Source organism: Rosa chinensis, chromosome 1, assembly GCF_002994745.2.
Source record: "Rosa chinensis cultivar Old Blush chromosome 1, RchiOBHm-V2, whole genome shotgun sequence".
Taxonomy (NCBI): domain Eukaryota; kingdom Viridiplantae; phylum Streptophyta; class Magnoliopsida; order Rosales; family Rosaceae; genus Rosa; species Rosa chinensis.
The window spans coordinates 10643037-10661572 of NC_037088.1; the positions used below are offsets into that span (position 1 = coordinate 10643037).

Below are 18536 nucleotides of genomic sequence, written 5' to 3' on the forward strand. Positions count from 1 at the left end.
TTTCAATAAGGTTAAAACGCTCACTATATGGATTAAAACAATCCGGACGGATGTGGTATAACCGTCTAAGTGACTACTTGATTGGGAAGGGATATATTAACAATGAAATATGCCCATGCGTGTTCATTAAAAGAACAAGTTCCGGATTTGCAATCGTAGCAGTTTATGTCGATGACATGAACCTAATTGGAACTCTAGATGAGTTGAAGGAAACTGCTAAATACTTGAAATCCGAATTTGAGATGAAAGATCTTGGGAAAACACGGTTTTGTCTCGGTTTAGAACTCGAGCACCGTAGTGATGGAATCTTGATCTATCAGTCTGCATATACTCAGAAAATCCTAAGGCGCTTTAATGAAGATAAAGCAAAGCCTACGAGTACTCCCATGATCGGCCGTAGTCTTGAGCCCGGAAAAGATCCGTTTCGTCCAAGGGATGAGGACGAAGAACCATTAGAGGCCGAGGTGCCCTATTTGAGTGCAATAGGCGCATTATTGTACTTAGCTCAATGCACAAGACCGGATATCTCATTCGCAGTGAACTTGTTAGCTCGGCATAGCTCTGCGCCAACACGCCGCCATTGGAATGGTATAAAGACAATCTTTCGATACCTAAGAGGTACGATTGATATGGGCCTATTCTATCCCTACAGAGAGAAAAGGAATGACGGAAAATTGGGATTGGACCCCAAGAGGCAAAACGCCCCCGTCCATGGAATGGCCGCCGGCCATGTTGCCGCCGCCGGCGCCGCCACCGCTCATGGTGGCCGGCGTTCTCCTATCTCCCTCCATCAAAACGACAATGATGTCTTGATGGGTTTTGCTGATGCAGGGTACCTCTCTGACCCTCACAAAGGTCGCTCCCAAACTGGTTATGTCTTTACCATGGGAAGCACTGCGATATCTTGGAGGTCTACAAAACAGACCCTTGTTGCTACTTCCTCAAATCATGCAGAGATTATTGCTCTACATGAAGCTGTACGTGAATGTGTATGGCTAAGGTCCGTAATTCGACACATTCAAGGAAGTTGTGGTTTGAAGTCTACCACAAATGAACCTACATGCATTTATGAGGATAATGCAGCTTGTATTGAACAAATGAAGTTAGGTTTCATCAAGGGCGACAACACCAAGCATATATCGCCTAAGTTCTTTTATAATCAGCAACAACAATCACTTCTAAAGATTGAAGTGAATCAAATCCGATCAGAGGATAATGTAGCGGACTTATTCACTAAGTCGTTACCTAAATCCACCTTCGAGAAACATGTGAAGAGCATCGGATTGAGAAAGTTATCTGAACTCCCATGATTATAGCAATCAGGGGGAGATATCGACATCAGGGGGAGTTATGATGTCTACATGTTCGATCTCGAAGAGTGAAGGACGTGTTGTGCTCTTTTTGTCCTTCGACCAGGGTTATTTTTATCCCACAGGGTTTTTGTTACCTGGCAAGGTTTTTAACGAGGCAACAGATGAAGCGTCACCACCAAGTTTGAAGCGGCACAAGGGGGAGTGTTGAAGGAATATTGATTTAGTGTGCCTTATCAAACTAGGAGTAGCAATAGGAGAGAAGGTTCTAGATTTCCCAATCCTACACGGATTGGTATTCCTTGTAACATTAGAACTAGCACTTTGTAATCCCTATATATAGGGCTCCTATTCTCAATAATAAGAACACATCTCTCTCATCAATCTCTCTCAAATACATTATACTTAAACAATGCACGAATAATCCATTAAGTTTATCAACTATGTCCAAATACAGTGTAAGGTAAAGGGAAACAGTAATATGCCAAATTGATTCCAGCAGACAAGGTCTGGCAGATTGCAAATTTCCTTTATATTTTGGTATATGTTAAGTTATGAACTCCATGATTGGAACAAAACACGAAGTTAGTGCAGTTGGATTCATCAATACTTGAAATGCACCCATAAATGACTTTACCTTGTACCCAAAACAGTAAACAAGTTGGATTAAAATCACAGATAACCCAATTGTGAAACATGATACGAATAAAGTGACTATAAAATGATAATGTATGAAATCCAAGCAGTATTATAGGACTATTGTACGAGTACTCGACTTGATTATGAAATGACACAACAGCAGCCTGAAATGAACAAATAGCCACCCTATTAGGAAGGGAAGCCGTCTGTTGAAAACAAACTCACGAATCCGAAACAGGACAGGGCATACGTAAAGCCAGAAATTGAAAAAGCAGACATTTCTGTTGCATAAAAATCTTTCAGAAAACTTATTCATATTATACTCTTTAACCATAAATTATCAAAGTTTTTGGATTTCAATTCCCCCTTTAGCCTCATTCTCTCCCATGTCAGAGTAAAAAAAAAAATAAAAAAAAAAAAAAAAAAAAAAAAAACCAGTGGTCTCACCGTATTAAAAGACAGTGTATTACATTAGAAAAACTTGGAATCAGTACCAAACGAAAGCCTAACGTGCCGTAAATGGTGAAAGCAAACACGAACACAAACAGAAAGCAATTACATACAAGTTATATATAATGGAGAAGCAATGCAAGGTTACTTAAAAGTCTCTGTAACAGCAGACCACTTTACATGAGTAAACGGTATTCAAGTATAATACTAATGCTGCAAGCCTACAAGTGTACTGATAGCTTATACACTATAATCAATATGAGAAGCTTGATATGCTTTTCCTGTCAAACTAACTACAGAGAGGCAAACTCACTACAGAGAGGCAATTCAGTTTATTTTAAAACTACTTCAATAATATCGGTTATGCAAGCAAGATTATAGTGTCATTTGGAAATAACTTGGGGAGTCCACCAATAACTAGGCAAAATATCAAAACTAGAGTGATCAAGACTCACCTAACTGTAAAAGATGACGGCAAGAGAGCTCCAGAAAGTAATTACCGCAGAAATTCAAATGAGAGAAGAGAAGGCATTGGCCATTCATGATCTACAACTCATTTCCAACCACGGAATCAGAAAGTCCTTAATTATGGTCTTTCAGAGTGGCCAGTAGTGGATCCCCTATATTTCTGCCGGACCTATAATTCTTCAAGCGTGCAAGTTCTGCTACCACTGCCACTGGTTTCGCCTGCAACTGGAATGTCAAAACCAATCAATATATCCTCATAAGGAGACATCCCACTGCTTGATTGAGTGGTTGTTTGGTTCTTGATTGAGTGGTTGTTTGGTTCAACTCTTGCACATCTTGCTCATATATCAGACGGACTCCACACTCCTTCACCTTCAGACCTAGCCAGATAAGAACTCAAACTGACTGCAACTGTTATGCCACCACTCTGTACCCAAGTATTTATCACGAGATACATAGAATAGCCACAGGTGATCTGACTTAACCTTGCAAAAATTTTCACTGAAGCGAAATGCAGGATGTCTGCCATTACTTCCAATTCTCTTCCAACGAGCTTCAGACAACATACAAGATGATGTGTTGCATTAAAAGTCTTGAATTCATCTATATATAGCTTATCCACCCGATGGTGCTCATGAAGTACAAAAACAGCACACAGAGCAAATCCCAAAACCCGACTGTTATTCCAACGTGCAGGTAGAGATACACTTACAGAACACCCAACACTCTGATGGCTGAACCACTCAGGAATACTACTTCCGAGAATTACAATTTGAAAAGTTTCCCTGTTATTAGAGATTCCCTGTGCAAGAAAAGATAGGTTGTTAGTTGATTAATGTCTATAAGTATATGAGCAGAAATGTGCGCGCACACACACTTAAGGAGTACCTGATACATGAATGTCTTCAGCATTTCGTATGCTAAATTATTGCATCCTTGATTGCCATTTAGATTGAAGCAATTGATGAAATTGAAATATGATTTGTTTAATCTGTTCAACTTTGATGCATCAAACAAGTATTTCAGTGAAGTACAACCATCTGCCCTTAAATCTAGTATACTGTTTGATGGAAGGTCTGACAACTCTTGAAGTCTCTTGCAATTCTCCAAGTTAAAGTTCACAAGCTTAGAAAGCAATCCAATGCCTGAAGGAAGATGAACAAAATTGTTCCCACTTAGATTCAAGGTCACCAAAGAGGGAAAGTAACCAAATTCGTTGGCAAATGCTCCTTCACCAAGATTGCAAATACTCAGGTTCAGATATATTAAATTACACAGACCAGATATAGGCAAGGGGAAACTCATTGGCTCTGTATTGACTTTTTGTGATATAGGCAAGTGGAAACTCTTTGGCTCTGTATTCACTTTTTGTGATATAGGCAAGTGGAAACTCTTTTGCTCTGTATTCACTTTTTGTGATATAGGCAAGTGGAAACTCTTTGGCTCTGTATTCACTTTTTTCACCAATCCAGAAGGCAAGAACTTTTATAAAGATCGCCAAACTACTTTGCATTCTTGAAAGATTGGACCTCTCCCTTTTTTTCTTGCGATCATGGGTAGACGACATTTCTATTGCAGACCCACTATTCACATCAGTTTCCTCAAAACAGTCCATGACCCTCACATTTATCTGATGTTAGCCGAGTTTCAAGCATCCAGAAAGATTAAGATCTTTAATAGACTTCAATTTATTGATGGTACTCGGAAGACAGACAAGATTTCTGCAGTTGCTCAGATTTAATGACACAAGGCTACTCAGCCGTTCAATTGACACTGGCAGTTCCTCAATGGCAGTCTCATCAAGACAAAGCACCAACAAACGTTCCATATTTCCAACAAACTCAGTAATCTTCTTAACTTTTGAGCAGTTAGAAAGAATTAATGTTTCAAGAGATTCCATTTCAATTCTACTTGGCAGACTCTCAAGACTTTTGCAGTCTTTAAGATTCAGGACAATAAGCTTTTTGAGAAATCCAAGGGATTGATGGATTCTTACCAAATGAGAACATCCTTCGAGATCTAAAGTCTCAAGATTCTGAACACCTGCGAGGTCTGGGGTCTCCACAATTTTTTGAGAATGGCAGAGTTTGATGAACTTCAACTTTTCAAAATTCTGCTCATAAAATTGAAACAGTGAGTCACCACACAGAACAGACAACTTGCTTCATAGAGATAAACAAGAAATCTACTAACTAATAGCCATACCTTTGTTCCCTTCCAAAGCTGTTCAATGTTTCTGTGGCACAAGTTAAGTTCAATAAGTTCATCTGCTTCAAAATTTTGTGGGAGAGATCTCAAGGGATACCCAGTCCATTCGAGGATTCTCAAAGAATTAGAAAGACAAGTGAGGCCGTCAGGAAGGTCCACATTACAAATATGGAGAAGACTAAGTTGAGACAAATTTGAAAAGGCTTCCGGCTTCCAATGAGCCACTTGTAATTTAGTCAACTCCATTACCATGCCTTGGATTGAATCTGTTCCCTAATAATGAAAAACAAGAATAATAACTCAAGTGCAGAACACAAAGAATTCCATGACCTAAGCAGATTACAAGTAAATCTGCCTTATTTCTTTTTTTTAACACAATAATTGAAGTGCAGAACACAAATAATAATATGCTTAGCTTCTTTTTTTCATTATCAAACTCTTACCATATTTTTCTTCACCACATTGTTGATGTCTTCATGAGACCATAATCTACTACGTTTGCCTGGCTCGTTAGGAGATTGTTCACGAACAATGTCCCAGCCCAATTCTTGTAGCAAATCATGCATCCACAGTTCGTTGTTGGAGATAGTTATGAGAGATCAATCTGCAAGAACACTCAAACCAATGACAGGGTTTAGCTGGCAATAGTCTAGTATTTGTGTCACACGATCCTTATCCTTCCCCTTGTAAAAGCAAGCAATATGTAGGAATATTTCTTTGTCTTTTTCATCCAGTCCATCAAAACTAATCCGAAGCACATCAATAATGTGTTTATCAGGTGTGTTCTTTAGCCTATCTATTGCACTTGCCCATTCATCAGTTCTTCTACCAAATAGAAAAGAACCTAAAACCACGAGAGCCAAGGGAAGCCCCTTAGCATACTCTATAATATGGTAGCACAGATGCAAATAATCTTCTGGTGGGGGGAATTTCTTAAAAGCCTTAAAACTCAAAAGTTGAAGTGCTTCATCATAGTTTAACACGTTAGCCTTGTATGTAGCATCAACATCATGTGCCTTTAACAACAGAACATCTGTGGTGGTTATGACAATTCTACTCCCCGGACCAAACCAGTTGTGACTTCCAGCCAAGTTTTCTAATTGAGTCAACTGATCCACATCATCAATAACAACAAGCACCTTAATTCTACACAACCGCCTTTCTATCATAGCAGCTCCTGTGTATTCATCCTCTATATTTTCAATTTTTGCCATCAGGATTCTAGAAAGAAGTTTTTCTTGTAGAGAAACAAGGTCATTGTTTTTAGACATTTCTCTAACATTGGAAGGAAAGCAGGTCGGGTCAAAATCCTGACGGATTTCATCATGGATAGCTCAAGCAAGTGTTGTCTTGCCTATGCCTCGCATGCCATGGATCCCTATAAAACGCACCCCACCAAGCTGCGGATATATGTAATTGCTTAATAAATCATCAATGCGAGAACCCATTCCTATGAAGCCCTTGTGAACACTTGAAGATGTATACACGGACTTCTTTAGTATATGATTAACAATTTCCTCAATTAGTATTGGTTCGTATCTGAGAAAATTTAGATAAAATTAGAAACTTAGCAATGTAACATAAGCGGCAAAAACAATATTAGCAATTGGCAAGATTAAGTAAATGCAAAATGGTAATCCAGTGAGTCTCTCAAATTTACTGGATGTTCGTTACTCTCCATTCACTTCCACATCTACTTGGTGTTCCCATTTGATGAGCTCAAAACTTCGCCTTTGGTGTCGCACATCAGAAGGATCCACGCCCAAGTAGAAGACGGGGAAGACTTGTTGGCCCATATCTTTCATGCATTGAATAATCTTGACGAATTCATCCAAGCACCATGACGAAGCAGCATACTTCTTTGAGAGAATGACAATGGCAGATCTAGAGTCCTCAATTGCACCTAAAAGTTCAGGCCTAATGGATTTTCCTTTCTCAAGCTCTGCGTCATCCATAAAGGTCAGAATCCCTTTTCGAATTAGTGCAGAATACAAACGATTGGTAAAAGTATAGCGGGTATCTGCCCCGCTGAAACTTAGAAAGACATCGTATTTCCACTTTCTAGTCATCTCCTTCGGTATCGAATCAGAGGTCGCCTGTTGTTCACGGAGATACTCTCTCTTTCTAGTCAATGACCCGACTTGATCCCACTTTCCAGCTAAAAGGATACTCGGTGGAAACTGACATGGTACATTGTTGAATATAAAATTCAACTTCTATCGTGCAGATCTGTATTTGTATCATGCACATGCTTCTTTTATTCACCCTAGTGCCCGCGTTTCTCGCGTGTGGTATTGTAATGTTAATGGAGCCGTGGTTATTTATTTTTTTAGACATAAAATAATAGTCGTTTGGCTAATTTTTTTAATTTATATATTTTTTAATTTATATTTAATTTAATTTAATAATTATGTTATTGAAAGATATTATAGACACTTTATAATTTGGTGAAACCCTCCGACATCGAAAGAGGGCCTGCATTTATAGCAGTAAAAATAGATAGTATAATTTGAGATTTTCTATCATGTAAAGTGACCCGCTAACCTTCTCTTGTTGTTATATATTTTTTTAATTACAAAATTCAAGCGTAGTGAGTTCATACCTCGAATTTGTTCATTTAATAAATTGCATTTATAAATCTATCATCTATACATGAAGGTAAGCAGTAAATTTCTACTATTCTGCTATTCATAATTGAATTATCCTTATCAGATTAGATTCACTTGCTAACTGCAAAAAAAAACTAGTAAAGAATTACCAGAAGAACGAGAAAAGGTGAAAAAAAAAACAAAAACAAAAAAACAAAAGATTTTAGATCAAGACTCAGTAGAGAAACTCCAGATTATTGGAATATTATCTTCATTGTCCGGAAAAGAATATTTAAAGTTGAGAAAAATATTAGAACTATCAAAGAAACACTTGAAGAGGAAAAAAAACTCTTGATTATTTGTGCATCAGTCAGAACCATATAAGTTGGGATCAGAGCTTGCTTTAAAGCAATTGATGAAATAGAAATATGATTTCTCCAAACTGCTGAAATTACATACATCAAGTTTCAATTGAAGAACAACCATCCGGCCTTACACAGATAACTTTTCAAGTCTCCTGCAATTCTCCAACTTAATATTTTCAAGCTTCACAAGTGATCTAATGGTTGCAGGAAGACTGATAAAAAATTTCCACTCAGATTTAATGCCACCAAAGAGAGTAAGAAGCTAATGTCATTGGGAAATGATCTTTCAACAAGATTGCAATTGCTTAGGTTCAGCCTGAGCGGTTCAGAGAGGTTAAATTACAGAGACCAGATGAAGGCAAGCAGCACTTTTGGCACTAATCCAGAAGGCAACCATAAGAAATTGAATCTTTCATATCTTTGTAAACGTCATTGGAGGATGGCAGTTCTACTACAGCAGTTGTTACTTGCACCGTTTCCTCCAACCAGTACTTTTGATGACATTTGTTTCATCCCTGAAAACCAGACTGGCAAAAATAAAATACTCATCGTTTCCCTCCCAACAATACTTTCGCATGTGTACGCCAGCAGAACCACTGAATTTCATTTTAGTTTTACTCATTCACTCCACTCAATACTCTGTTTTGGTTTTAGTCAACAGTAAATAACAGCATACAAAGTAAACAATCTATGCTATGGATTTAAGTTTGTTAAAATATCGATTATTTGAATTTTTGAAAAGTGAGTGTCAACAGAAATGGGTTAATCTCCTTGGTCATAGTTTATGCCAGCAGGTAGGGATTTGAGGGAATATTCCTTTTGGTTGCAGCGTCGCTACCTAGAACAGTTTCCTTTTCACACATGAACATTAATAGTGAGGGAGGGAGGGAGGAAGAGAGAGAGGGGTACCATTTCATCAAGGTATTATATCCAATTAAGAGATTCTCTCAATCTTCTGCACAGACAAGACCATGTTGCATGCAACTAATGACTAAATCAAAACTTGGAGCAGATTGATAAAAAAATAAGGAACTGGTTGCAAATCTTTAGGTAGTAGTTTCCACAAGTTGTGCCGTAATATGAACCAAGTTGATACCAAAAATTTATTCTTTACTTTGAAAGAATTTGAAAATTGGGCTATGCTTATTAGATCCAAGTTTGACAACAGGCTTTTTCTTTTTCCTGTTACCTTCTTAATGGAGAGTCTAAACACTATCAATCCCATGAAAACAAAAACGGCAGACCCTATTCTAACCAAATATGCATCCCGCGAATTTGAGTTTTTCCCCCAGCTCCATATGATCAAACATAAAACAGTACAAACTTCTAATCGCATGGCTCTGAAACAAATTTGGAACAAAATCCAAGAGTCATGACCTAGATATAAGGAAACAATCAATCTGAAATCAACAATGGAGCAGTTTAAGCTAATAGATTTCCAATGACGACCTACTATGATATGAGAGATAAAGATGAAGGAAACCAGTAACAGGCTTCCCTACATCACCTAACAGGAAAATTGTTCGTTGACGTCCAAAGCTTTACTATTGTAATACTATGACCAGTGATTGAACCATTGAAGTTAAAGGAAGTATCCTTCTACCATTTTATCCCTACTCCAATTGCATAGATTTACATAATAATATACATATAGCATCACTCAAACACTAGCTTTTGATCAGATATATTTATATGCCATAAAATTCAGCTTATATGATCTCAAACCAAACAATAGAGCAGTTTAAGCTGACAGATTTCCATGACAAACCTAATATGATATGAGATATAGAGATGAAGAAAACGACTAACAGGTTTCCCTATATCACTTAACAGGAAAATTGTTCATTGACGTCCAAAGCTTTACTATTGTAATAATAAGACCCCTGACTGAACCATTAAACTTTGAAGAAGTATCCTTCTACTGTTTCATCCCTACTCCAATTGCATAGATTTACAAAATAATATTCGTATAGCATAACTCAACAACTAGTTATGATCAGATATACGTACATGCCACACTACTAGAAAAACAGATCCTTTCACACGGATAATGTTGTCACAGAGGTTCACACAGACGATTATCTGTGTATAAAGTGCTATAGTACATACTGAAATCCGTGTGTATATATTTTCCACACAGACTATTGTGGCCACATAAGGTTCAAATTGGGACCCAATATTTTTCAAGTCAATTACACACGGATTCCGTGTGAAATAAAGTATAATTCAGAGAATCCTGTAAATTTGTCATAGGGTAAATTAAAAATTCACACTGTTTTCAGTGTGAAATATTGTTTCACACGGATATCTGTGTAAAAATATGATTAGTAAGATTCCGGTACCAGTTTTTAGTCATGTCAAATAAGTGTAAATTTAATTTACACACAGTATTCCGTGTGAATATGTAAAAGCATAAGATTCTAATATTTTTTTTTGGACTAAATTCTGCTTACTACCCTGTAGTTTCAAGGGTTCATCAGTTCAGTCTCTGCATTTCTAATTTAATCAGAAAAGTCCTTGCACTCTCCAATTTCATCAAATCGATCCAATCCGTCACTATTCCGTCAATTTTCGGGGAAAATTTCCAAACTATCCATCTGCATTCACAACACTAACGCGTCGGCAGGCTGTCTAGAGATGGGTAGTTTGGGAATTTTCCCTGTGAGAAGGTCCCACGTCAGCATTTTAACAGTGAAAATTGACAGAATAGTGACGGATTGGATCGATTTGATGAAATTGGAGAGTGCAAGGACTTTTCTGATTAAATTAGAAGTGCAGGGACTGAATTGATGAACCCTTGAAAGTACAAGGTAGTAAGCAGAATTTAATCCTTTTTTTTTTTTTCAGTTTACACACAGACTACCGTGTGAATCCTATTCTTATTTTTGTTTTCACACAGATTTCTGTGTTTTATTCTCTCCATCACTCTCTCTTTCTCACATATCTTTCTCCGATTTCCTCTTTGTTATCTTCTTTTCTCTCTTTTTCTTTTTACATCTTCTTGCCCTCTCTCTGTCTCCAGATCTGCTCCAGATCTTTTTCTCTCTCCTCCTTGTCCTCGAACTCCTTCCACCCCTCGCTGAACTCGGACCCGTCAGGTGGCAGAGGCAGGACTCTCAACAAGGCGGCGAAGGCGAAGTCATGGTTTCAGGCGATGAAGACGTCTTTCTGATGTGGGTATTTGGAGGGGAGAGCGACGAAGAAGTCAAGGACTTCGTTGGTGTTAGGGTCGCTGCCGCAGTAGTCGCCGAGGAAGATGACGAGGGCGGTGGCGAAGTCTAAAGAAGGGATGGAGATTTCGAGATTGGACCAGAAATTTTGGAGCTTGGTGTGGAAGCCATGGACGTAGCCGATGCAACAGACTAGTCTGGGTTTTGGGTCTGACATGGTTGGATTGTTGGAAGGTGCGATTTGGTTAAACATTAACCTCGACAAACAGATCGACTTTGCTAGTAAGTTTATTGTGGGTTTTCAATTTCTGGGTTTTCAATTGATGTCTCGAGCTCGTGATCAACTTTGCTCTTTCTTGTGATTCTTTCTCGCCTCAGACAGATTGACACCATCGCCCTCGGCAAATAGATCGAGATTCATAAAGGTATATATAATCACTTTTGGTTTGTTGTTTGTTTGGATTCAAACTTACTAATCCATATTGCGTCAGAGATCGATTGAGTAGCCGAGATGAATTCTGAAAGTGGATCTTATTTGCAACAACACTTGTGTATGATTTACTGCCATAAGATCCCAGATTTGTAAATCTCAATGAAGAACGATGGAGGAAAGATCCCAGATTTGCAAAATCTCAATGAAGAACGATGAAGGAAAGATCCCAAATTTGCAAAATCTCAATGAATGACCCAAAACAACATGAAAATAAGTGGAGGACCTAAAAATAAATATCAAAATATTTGAATAATTCAATGAATTGATGAATTATATGTAACCTGGAAATTGCAAATTAATGATTGAATGTTTGTAAATTTGAAAATTAATATAATTGATTCATATGGGACTACTTAATATAGCTCACACAGATAAGTTTTCTGTGTGAAAGTGATTTAGCAACGCTCGCAACACATATAAATTGTGAATCTGTGACTGTATTGTGTGAAACTGCCCATACACATAGATTTCCGTGTGTATTTCAATGTATTCACACAGAATCCATCCGTGTGAAAGTACCTGTTTTTCTAGTAGTGCCATAAAATTCAGCCCATGTGATCTCAAACCTCCCATATGCCATAAAGTAAAAGATAGGAACAAAAGAAGTTCACTTGCAAAAGAAATTGCACATAGTGGACAGTAAATAAGCACTAAATGTATATGTATATGTAAATAAGAATAGGACATCACTGAAATTTTATCCAATATCCAATTATAATTAAACCAATTACAAAACTAACCATATTTGTGTTGGAGTGTCATTCTTGTATTCTCTTTAATCCTCAAAGAGAACAGGTGCATAAAATGCTTGATGGCACTACTTTTTTATTCAACACGATCTTCTAAGATGGCAGAACAGTTGAGTCAGCTATGTACAAAGTAATACAAACCTAGAGAGTTCATCCAGCATTTCCAAAACGACCAAATTTTCATGGCTTACATTATATATGAAAATTTCAGGCAGGCTCCACAAGTCGATGCGTCTATTTGGGCCTTCAAGAACAGAATGGTCTAGAAAACAGGTAGCTATGACAACCCTGCACGATATCAAGCAAAGGAATAGTTTGGCATGCTTCCTCAACTGGAATGTCCTTCCATTGATTCAGTATAGCTTCAGAGATAGGAGCAATATGATGTTGCAGAACAGCCGCACCAAGGGGTCCGACCAAATTCAGCCTTGTTGCGGCAAAAATAACATCTCTCATTGTGATAAACATGAAAGCTCTTTGAGAAGTACTGCTATCCAACCCAAGCAATCCACATATAAGCCCATACATAGGAGAACGATGAAAAGAAACAACTCCATTACATAAAGAAATTTCCCTCATAGATTTAAGAGACGATATTTCTGAATACACTGCTGCAGCCACTCTCATGAGTGCAGACCCTTGTGATGTTGACGCCTTTCTAGTTTCTACGCACTTCATTAGTTATCATTGCGTCCAACATCTTGTCGTGTTTCCGCAAGGTCTCCAAATCAGCTGACATTGTTGTAGAATATATAAAAGGAAGGAGTAAGCTTGCAGTATTCTCTGACAGATGAATTACGAAATTTGGAGATCTTCAGGACTCGAGACCATCCGAGCATGGATTGTAGCCTCAAGACCAAAGGAATGAGCAAAACCCCCGGTTGGGAGGATAGAATCAATTTGATCATCAATCTCTTTAGATCATCATCAGCCCCAGTGCCCAGTGTATCAAGCTTGCTAACGCAAGCATACAAAAATTTTTTTAGTAACCTGGGTATCCAGCCTTCCGCCAAAGTCAAGCGACACACTGGCCTCTTATGGCAACATCTTTTAGCTGTCAATGCCAACTAAAAAAAAAAAGAGCAAAAACAAAACTATCGGTGCCCATTTACTATGGACGTCCATGAATATAGTCTGGCCACCCAATTGCTAGCAAACATAAGCACGACTTCCGCCATCCTTGACGCACTCGATCATCAACACAACACCCACCACATGCCTCAACGTCGGACCGACATCCTCATTCAATTGCAGTAGTTCATCTTCTTTGATCAACGTCGTCACTCAATTTAGCGTCAGTGCTAGCAAGTCTTCATTGAATCACCCCATCACCTAATGTAACGGCCGTTACTTCCTTTTTAGCGCGTCAGTTCACCTAATTGGGTCACTGATAAGCAGTCAACCAATTCCTACATCACCGTTAGCGTCACACTTCTTGGCGGAGCTTCTCGATAAAGTTTCCTCTCACTATTCTTAAAGGCGATTATTGACGGAGCTCCTCATCAAGAATATTGACGGACCTTCCTAAATGCTTTTCTTCTTCGTTGCATCCAGCCGCTAAGTCTCTTGATCTATCATTAGCGGCAAAATGTTGATGACAAGCAAACAAGGGTCTCTCCTCGTACTCCCGTTAACTCTGCTCGACGAGCAACAAAAGCCTCCTGCTTATCTGTCATCAACCATTGTCGGCCAGAAACATGACAACGACGAGCCACCACCAAGCAGCGTCTGCCAAGTATCGTCGGCCAACCTTCCTCTGCCAAACATACTCCACCTAGCTTCTCTGTTCGGTCCATGTTCGATCCATCCTCTCCCCTAAGCGCTAGCGCAAGCCTGCGCCAGCATCACTATCTGCAAGTCACCGCCAACACAAATTGATGTCAAGCTTGACTAGTTCTCATCCTTGAAATTAATCATTCAATCTCTTGAGCAAGACAACTCACTGCCACATACTCCAAGGCAAACTTACCGTGCCCGTCGGCTTCCAACAACTCTAGCACTAGCAGCAAACATAATAAGATTATCGAGCTTCTTGACGGAATTTCTTTGCGGATATTCTTGACGAAGCTTCAGTCTTGGCGGAGCTTCAATCTTCTTGGCAGATATTATTGGCGGAGCTTCAATTATGGCGGCGCTTCAGTCTTGTTGACGGATACTCTTGACGGAATGTCAAGGCCCCTACATCTTAACAGAGCTCCTTGATAGGGTGTCAGCGTCACTCTCCTTGGCGGAACTTCAATCCATAGCGGAATGTCAATTGTGACGTGACTTCAATGGTGGCGAAGCGTCAATTGTGGCGGAACTCCAAACTTCTTCTTCAATCAGCGTAGAAGAGAATGGTCCTCACCCACGAAGCTTTTAGTTAGTGTCGAGAATCTCATCGATCAACGGTCCGTCAACCGCCAAGCGACGACGTCAATCGGCAACCGCCAAGCTGCAACTCCACTAGGCAAAGCTCCGCGAACCGCTAGAACGTTGTTTGCTGCACACCAAAACCTTCTCTTCACACCCAGACATCCTCTTTGGACACCCACTCGTTACTATCTTTCTGTACCGAGCAAGAAATGAGTTCTCAAGAGGCTCCCAAATCCTAGCAGTACATTGCTCCTAGCAACAATCTTCAACGAGCAAGCATGAGCTAAGTAGCTAAGTCTATACTCTTGCCATTCTTCAAAGTTAACAGTAATCATATGATGCCTATATACGTTTGTTGCTTCTTGTGCAAGTATTGCCCACAATCCCAGTCCCTATGCATCAATCTGTTTTCCTTTGGCCACTGCTATATACTCGTATAGCTCGTTCTGTTTCTGTTGCTAAACGAAGGGCTACTATTTACTAGTTAAAGATGCATGCCATGTAGACGTGTCTTTTTAGTATGCTGTGCCTATATGTGTCTTTCTAATATGTAAAGACTTGGCACATGAGATTGCTCACATCTCATAAATTTTCAAAGTAGACTGTCACAAACATACTTGCTGATTTTACATGGACGCCACGTCCTGTCTTCATCTTCGCACAGTTTACTCACACGTCTTGCAATTACTCAGAAATATGCATGTACAATATCAGTTGGTGTGATTTCAACGAGTTCATATAATAAGCATGATAAGTCTCTATCTTATACAAACTAGCTGCTACCTCATATTACAATATAATATTAGAAATTGTGACAGCTTCTCTCTTGTGCATGTACAAACACATCATGATAGCTAACGAGTACAGCATATATACTAGCATGCACAATCATTCACAGACAAATGCTAATCTCATATGCTCATAATCATCTTATCACTATCACCATTTTTCTTTAAGTCAAAACTACAATATGTTTCGAGGGCCCCGACCAATGTATTATTTCTACTATACTTGTTACAAAGCTGCATTTTGACTCATAATTGATATCATACTCAAATTGGAATATAAGTCAACCATAACCCCTAGCATGATCACACCAATCTCGTCTCTTCTCTGCCCATGCTGCTTTACTCCTCCTCATGATTGATATCAAATATCATAATTACCAGAGTCCGCATATCATGAAGCATTGCTAGCATCCACGAGTACTCTTTGTTTATTCATTGATAGTTTGATACAATGTCATCAAGTGGCCTGATTCGCTAGCTGCCAGTTTTTTAAGGCACATTATTTTCATACAAACACATTCTATAAGTGATTTATATTTGCTTCACCTACCACATAAGCTGCATATATAAACAATCTGTTTCATATTGACAATTTTACATGCTTATATATATATATATATATATATATATATTAAGTCATCCAATTTGTTTCAAGGAACTCCCACTACCTCTTTTGAGTAGTGCTTTTCATTCAAGCAATACCTTGATGACGGATTGGTGCACTTTACCGAGATACCTCATTCGCCAAAGCAATGGAGCGTCATGGTTGGACAACTCCAACATGATTTGGGTACTTATATCAATTCCAACTCCAACTCCAACTCCAACTCACTCCAAATCGGCATAAGATAAGTAACTATATCTTCTTTTTTACGCTCTTTCAATTAGAGCTATTACCATGCCTTAATATGCTTTTAATAACTTTTAAAGCATGCTACCAATATGTATCAATTTTAGTAGCACACCTACTATGCTTACATACTATTGGCATGCCTTAACATGTCTCCATGACCCTTAATTAAGCATGTATACAAATTTGCAAAATGTTAATAGCAACTTTATTACAAGTACACATGCTATACACATATGCCATGCTTCTATTAAATTTCAACTCAATTAAATAAACATGTTACACTCACTTAAATAAATTATGTCATGCTTAGAAGCTTGTGACACTTATGACTTAACTAAACTTGCTCGGATTACAACTTGTTTGGGTTACGACTCGCTTAGGTATCGAGCATGGCCACGACTTGTTTGGGCCAAGCCCTGCATGCTCGAACAACGCCAACCCACTCAACTACACCCAACTTGCTCGAACACAACCCAACTCGCTCGAACATACCCAACATGCTTTAGTTAAGTCCTAATAGTTCACTATGCTTCATACTATTCACAGGGAACTTACCTTCAAATTTTATATGGACACCCATTACACTTGCCACTATCTAATATGCATGTTACATGGTCATAAATATCCACATAATATTACTTGCTATGCTTATTTGTTATTGTTCATACAATTAGCAAATTTTACATATACTCTATATGCAAATATTTTGCCTAGCCTCCCGGCACCATACTTTGTCAAACTCTCCCCACGGGAAAAAGACCTAAACGGGTCTAAACGTACTCCATAAGTCTATGGTCCACGACCAACCGCCAAGCAATAATGCAACGCCTCATAATGACAGTGACCGCTACACGACATTGCAGTTAAGATTTTCTCCTCCGGGAAAGAGTAAAGGGACCGATTAACGCAGCCCATGGCAGCCATTGATCCGGCAGTTAACCCCCGACGCTTGGGTATGAAAGATTAGGTTCGCTACCTAACGCCCACTGCTTATACGCAACTCCCCTCATCAAACAATTTTCCGACCATACGGAGGTCTATAGCTAGGAGTAGGGGACTCCCTAGAGGGCCTGGCAGGGGCCCACCCGAAAAGGGCAAAAGCGTTTGCTCCAACAAAATCCTAGGTGGACAACGCACTCGCACTAATTATGCTTGATATATGGCACAAAGCCACACTTTGGTATCAACCCCGCAAGAAAACCCTCCTTGACTAGGGACTTCGGGGACTTGTACATACAGCCCAACATAATTAGCAACCGTTACGCTCATGCCTCATGGCATCACCTTTGAGCTACCCGTTCATGCCTCATGGCATCCTCGAGCTCTAACGCTCTTGCCTTCTCGGCAACCCGAGTTTCAACGCTTTTGCCTTCTCGGCATCCCCAAGCTTCAACACTCACGCCTGCCTGTCATTCCCGAGCCTTACACTCATGTCTCCTTGACATAATGCCCATTAACGGAACATTGAATTCTTCTACCATTTGTTGTTTGCAACAATCAAATTCTTTTCGCGTTCCATTAATACGAGCGAAAACCAAACTAACACAAACGTTCGCATTTGAGTTACAAACTCTCGCATTCACGGCATTCGTGCAACTTATGCCTCACGGGTGTAACCTCGTCAACTCAACCTCATTCATTTTCTTGCGCACATCACGCATTTTATGCATCATATTCACTTCATATGCTCATTCTTACTATGCTTACACAATCATGTGCATTCTCGAGCTCATATGTCATAAACCGATCACATTCGGCACCATTCATATATATACATCATCATGTATCATGCACCTCGTACATTCATACATGCTAATGCATATCAATGCAACTCACATATGTTGTCCGGTACAAGAAGCATTCTACATGCGCGTGCTTCTATATTTGTTTTGCAGGTTAAAGAGTCCCTTCTTGCTTAACGAGTTCGGGGACTTGTAGGGGTTGGGCGCAGCCCGGACATCACTTATGCTTGATGACATCATGTTTATAACTCCTTAACCAAGAAGGTTCTCTTACTTGGGGACTTCGGGGACTTGTACATACCTCCATTAGTATGGAGAAATAACTTCCTCTTACTTGGGGACTTCGGGGACTTGTACA

General features: G+C 39.2%; 1 protein-coding gene and 2 pseudogenes across 1 annotated transcript; all 3 read right to left on the reverse strand.

Annotated features, from left to right (window-relative positions):
* Positions 1-4137: 4137 nt before the first annotated feature.
* Positions 4138-5641, reverse strand: LOC112200564 (disease resistance protein RPV1-like). The gene is made up of 4 exons (XM_024341603.1): positions 5519-5641; positions 5073-5348; positions 4582-4980; positions 4138-4497 (listed from the first exon to the last, which is right to left on the reverse strand). Exons 1-4 carry the CDS (start codon positions 5639-5641, stop codon positions 4138-4140), a joined length of 1158 nt encoding a protein of 385 aa, XP_024197371.1.
* A 33-nt stretch (positions 5642-5674) lies between these two features.
* Positions 5675-7030, reverse strand: LOC112200574 (annotated as a pseudogene).
* Positions 7031-12686: 5656 nt separating this feature from the next.
* Positions 12687-14236, reverse strand: LOC112200584 (annotated as a pseudogene).
* Positions 14237-18536: the final 4300 nt, after the last annotated feature.

Bases quoted from the DNA above. Each gene is read 5' to 3' on its own strand.
- LOC112200564 (XM_024341603.1), bottom strand. From the start codon at position 5,641: ATGCATGATTTGCTACAAGAATTGGGCTGGGACATTGTTCGTGAACAA. The intron at 5,349-5,518 runs GTAAGAGTTTGA...TTTCATTATTAG, and splicing joins ATGTGGTGAAGAAAAATATG to GGAACAGATTCAATCCAAGG. The intron at 4,498-4,581 runs GTCTGTCTTCCG...GGCTAACATCAG, and splicing joins TGAGCAACTGCAGAAATCTT to ATAAATGTGAGGGTCATGGA.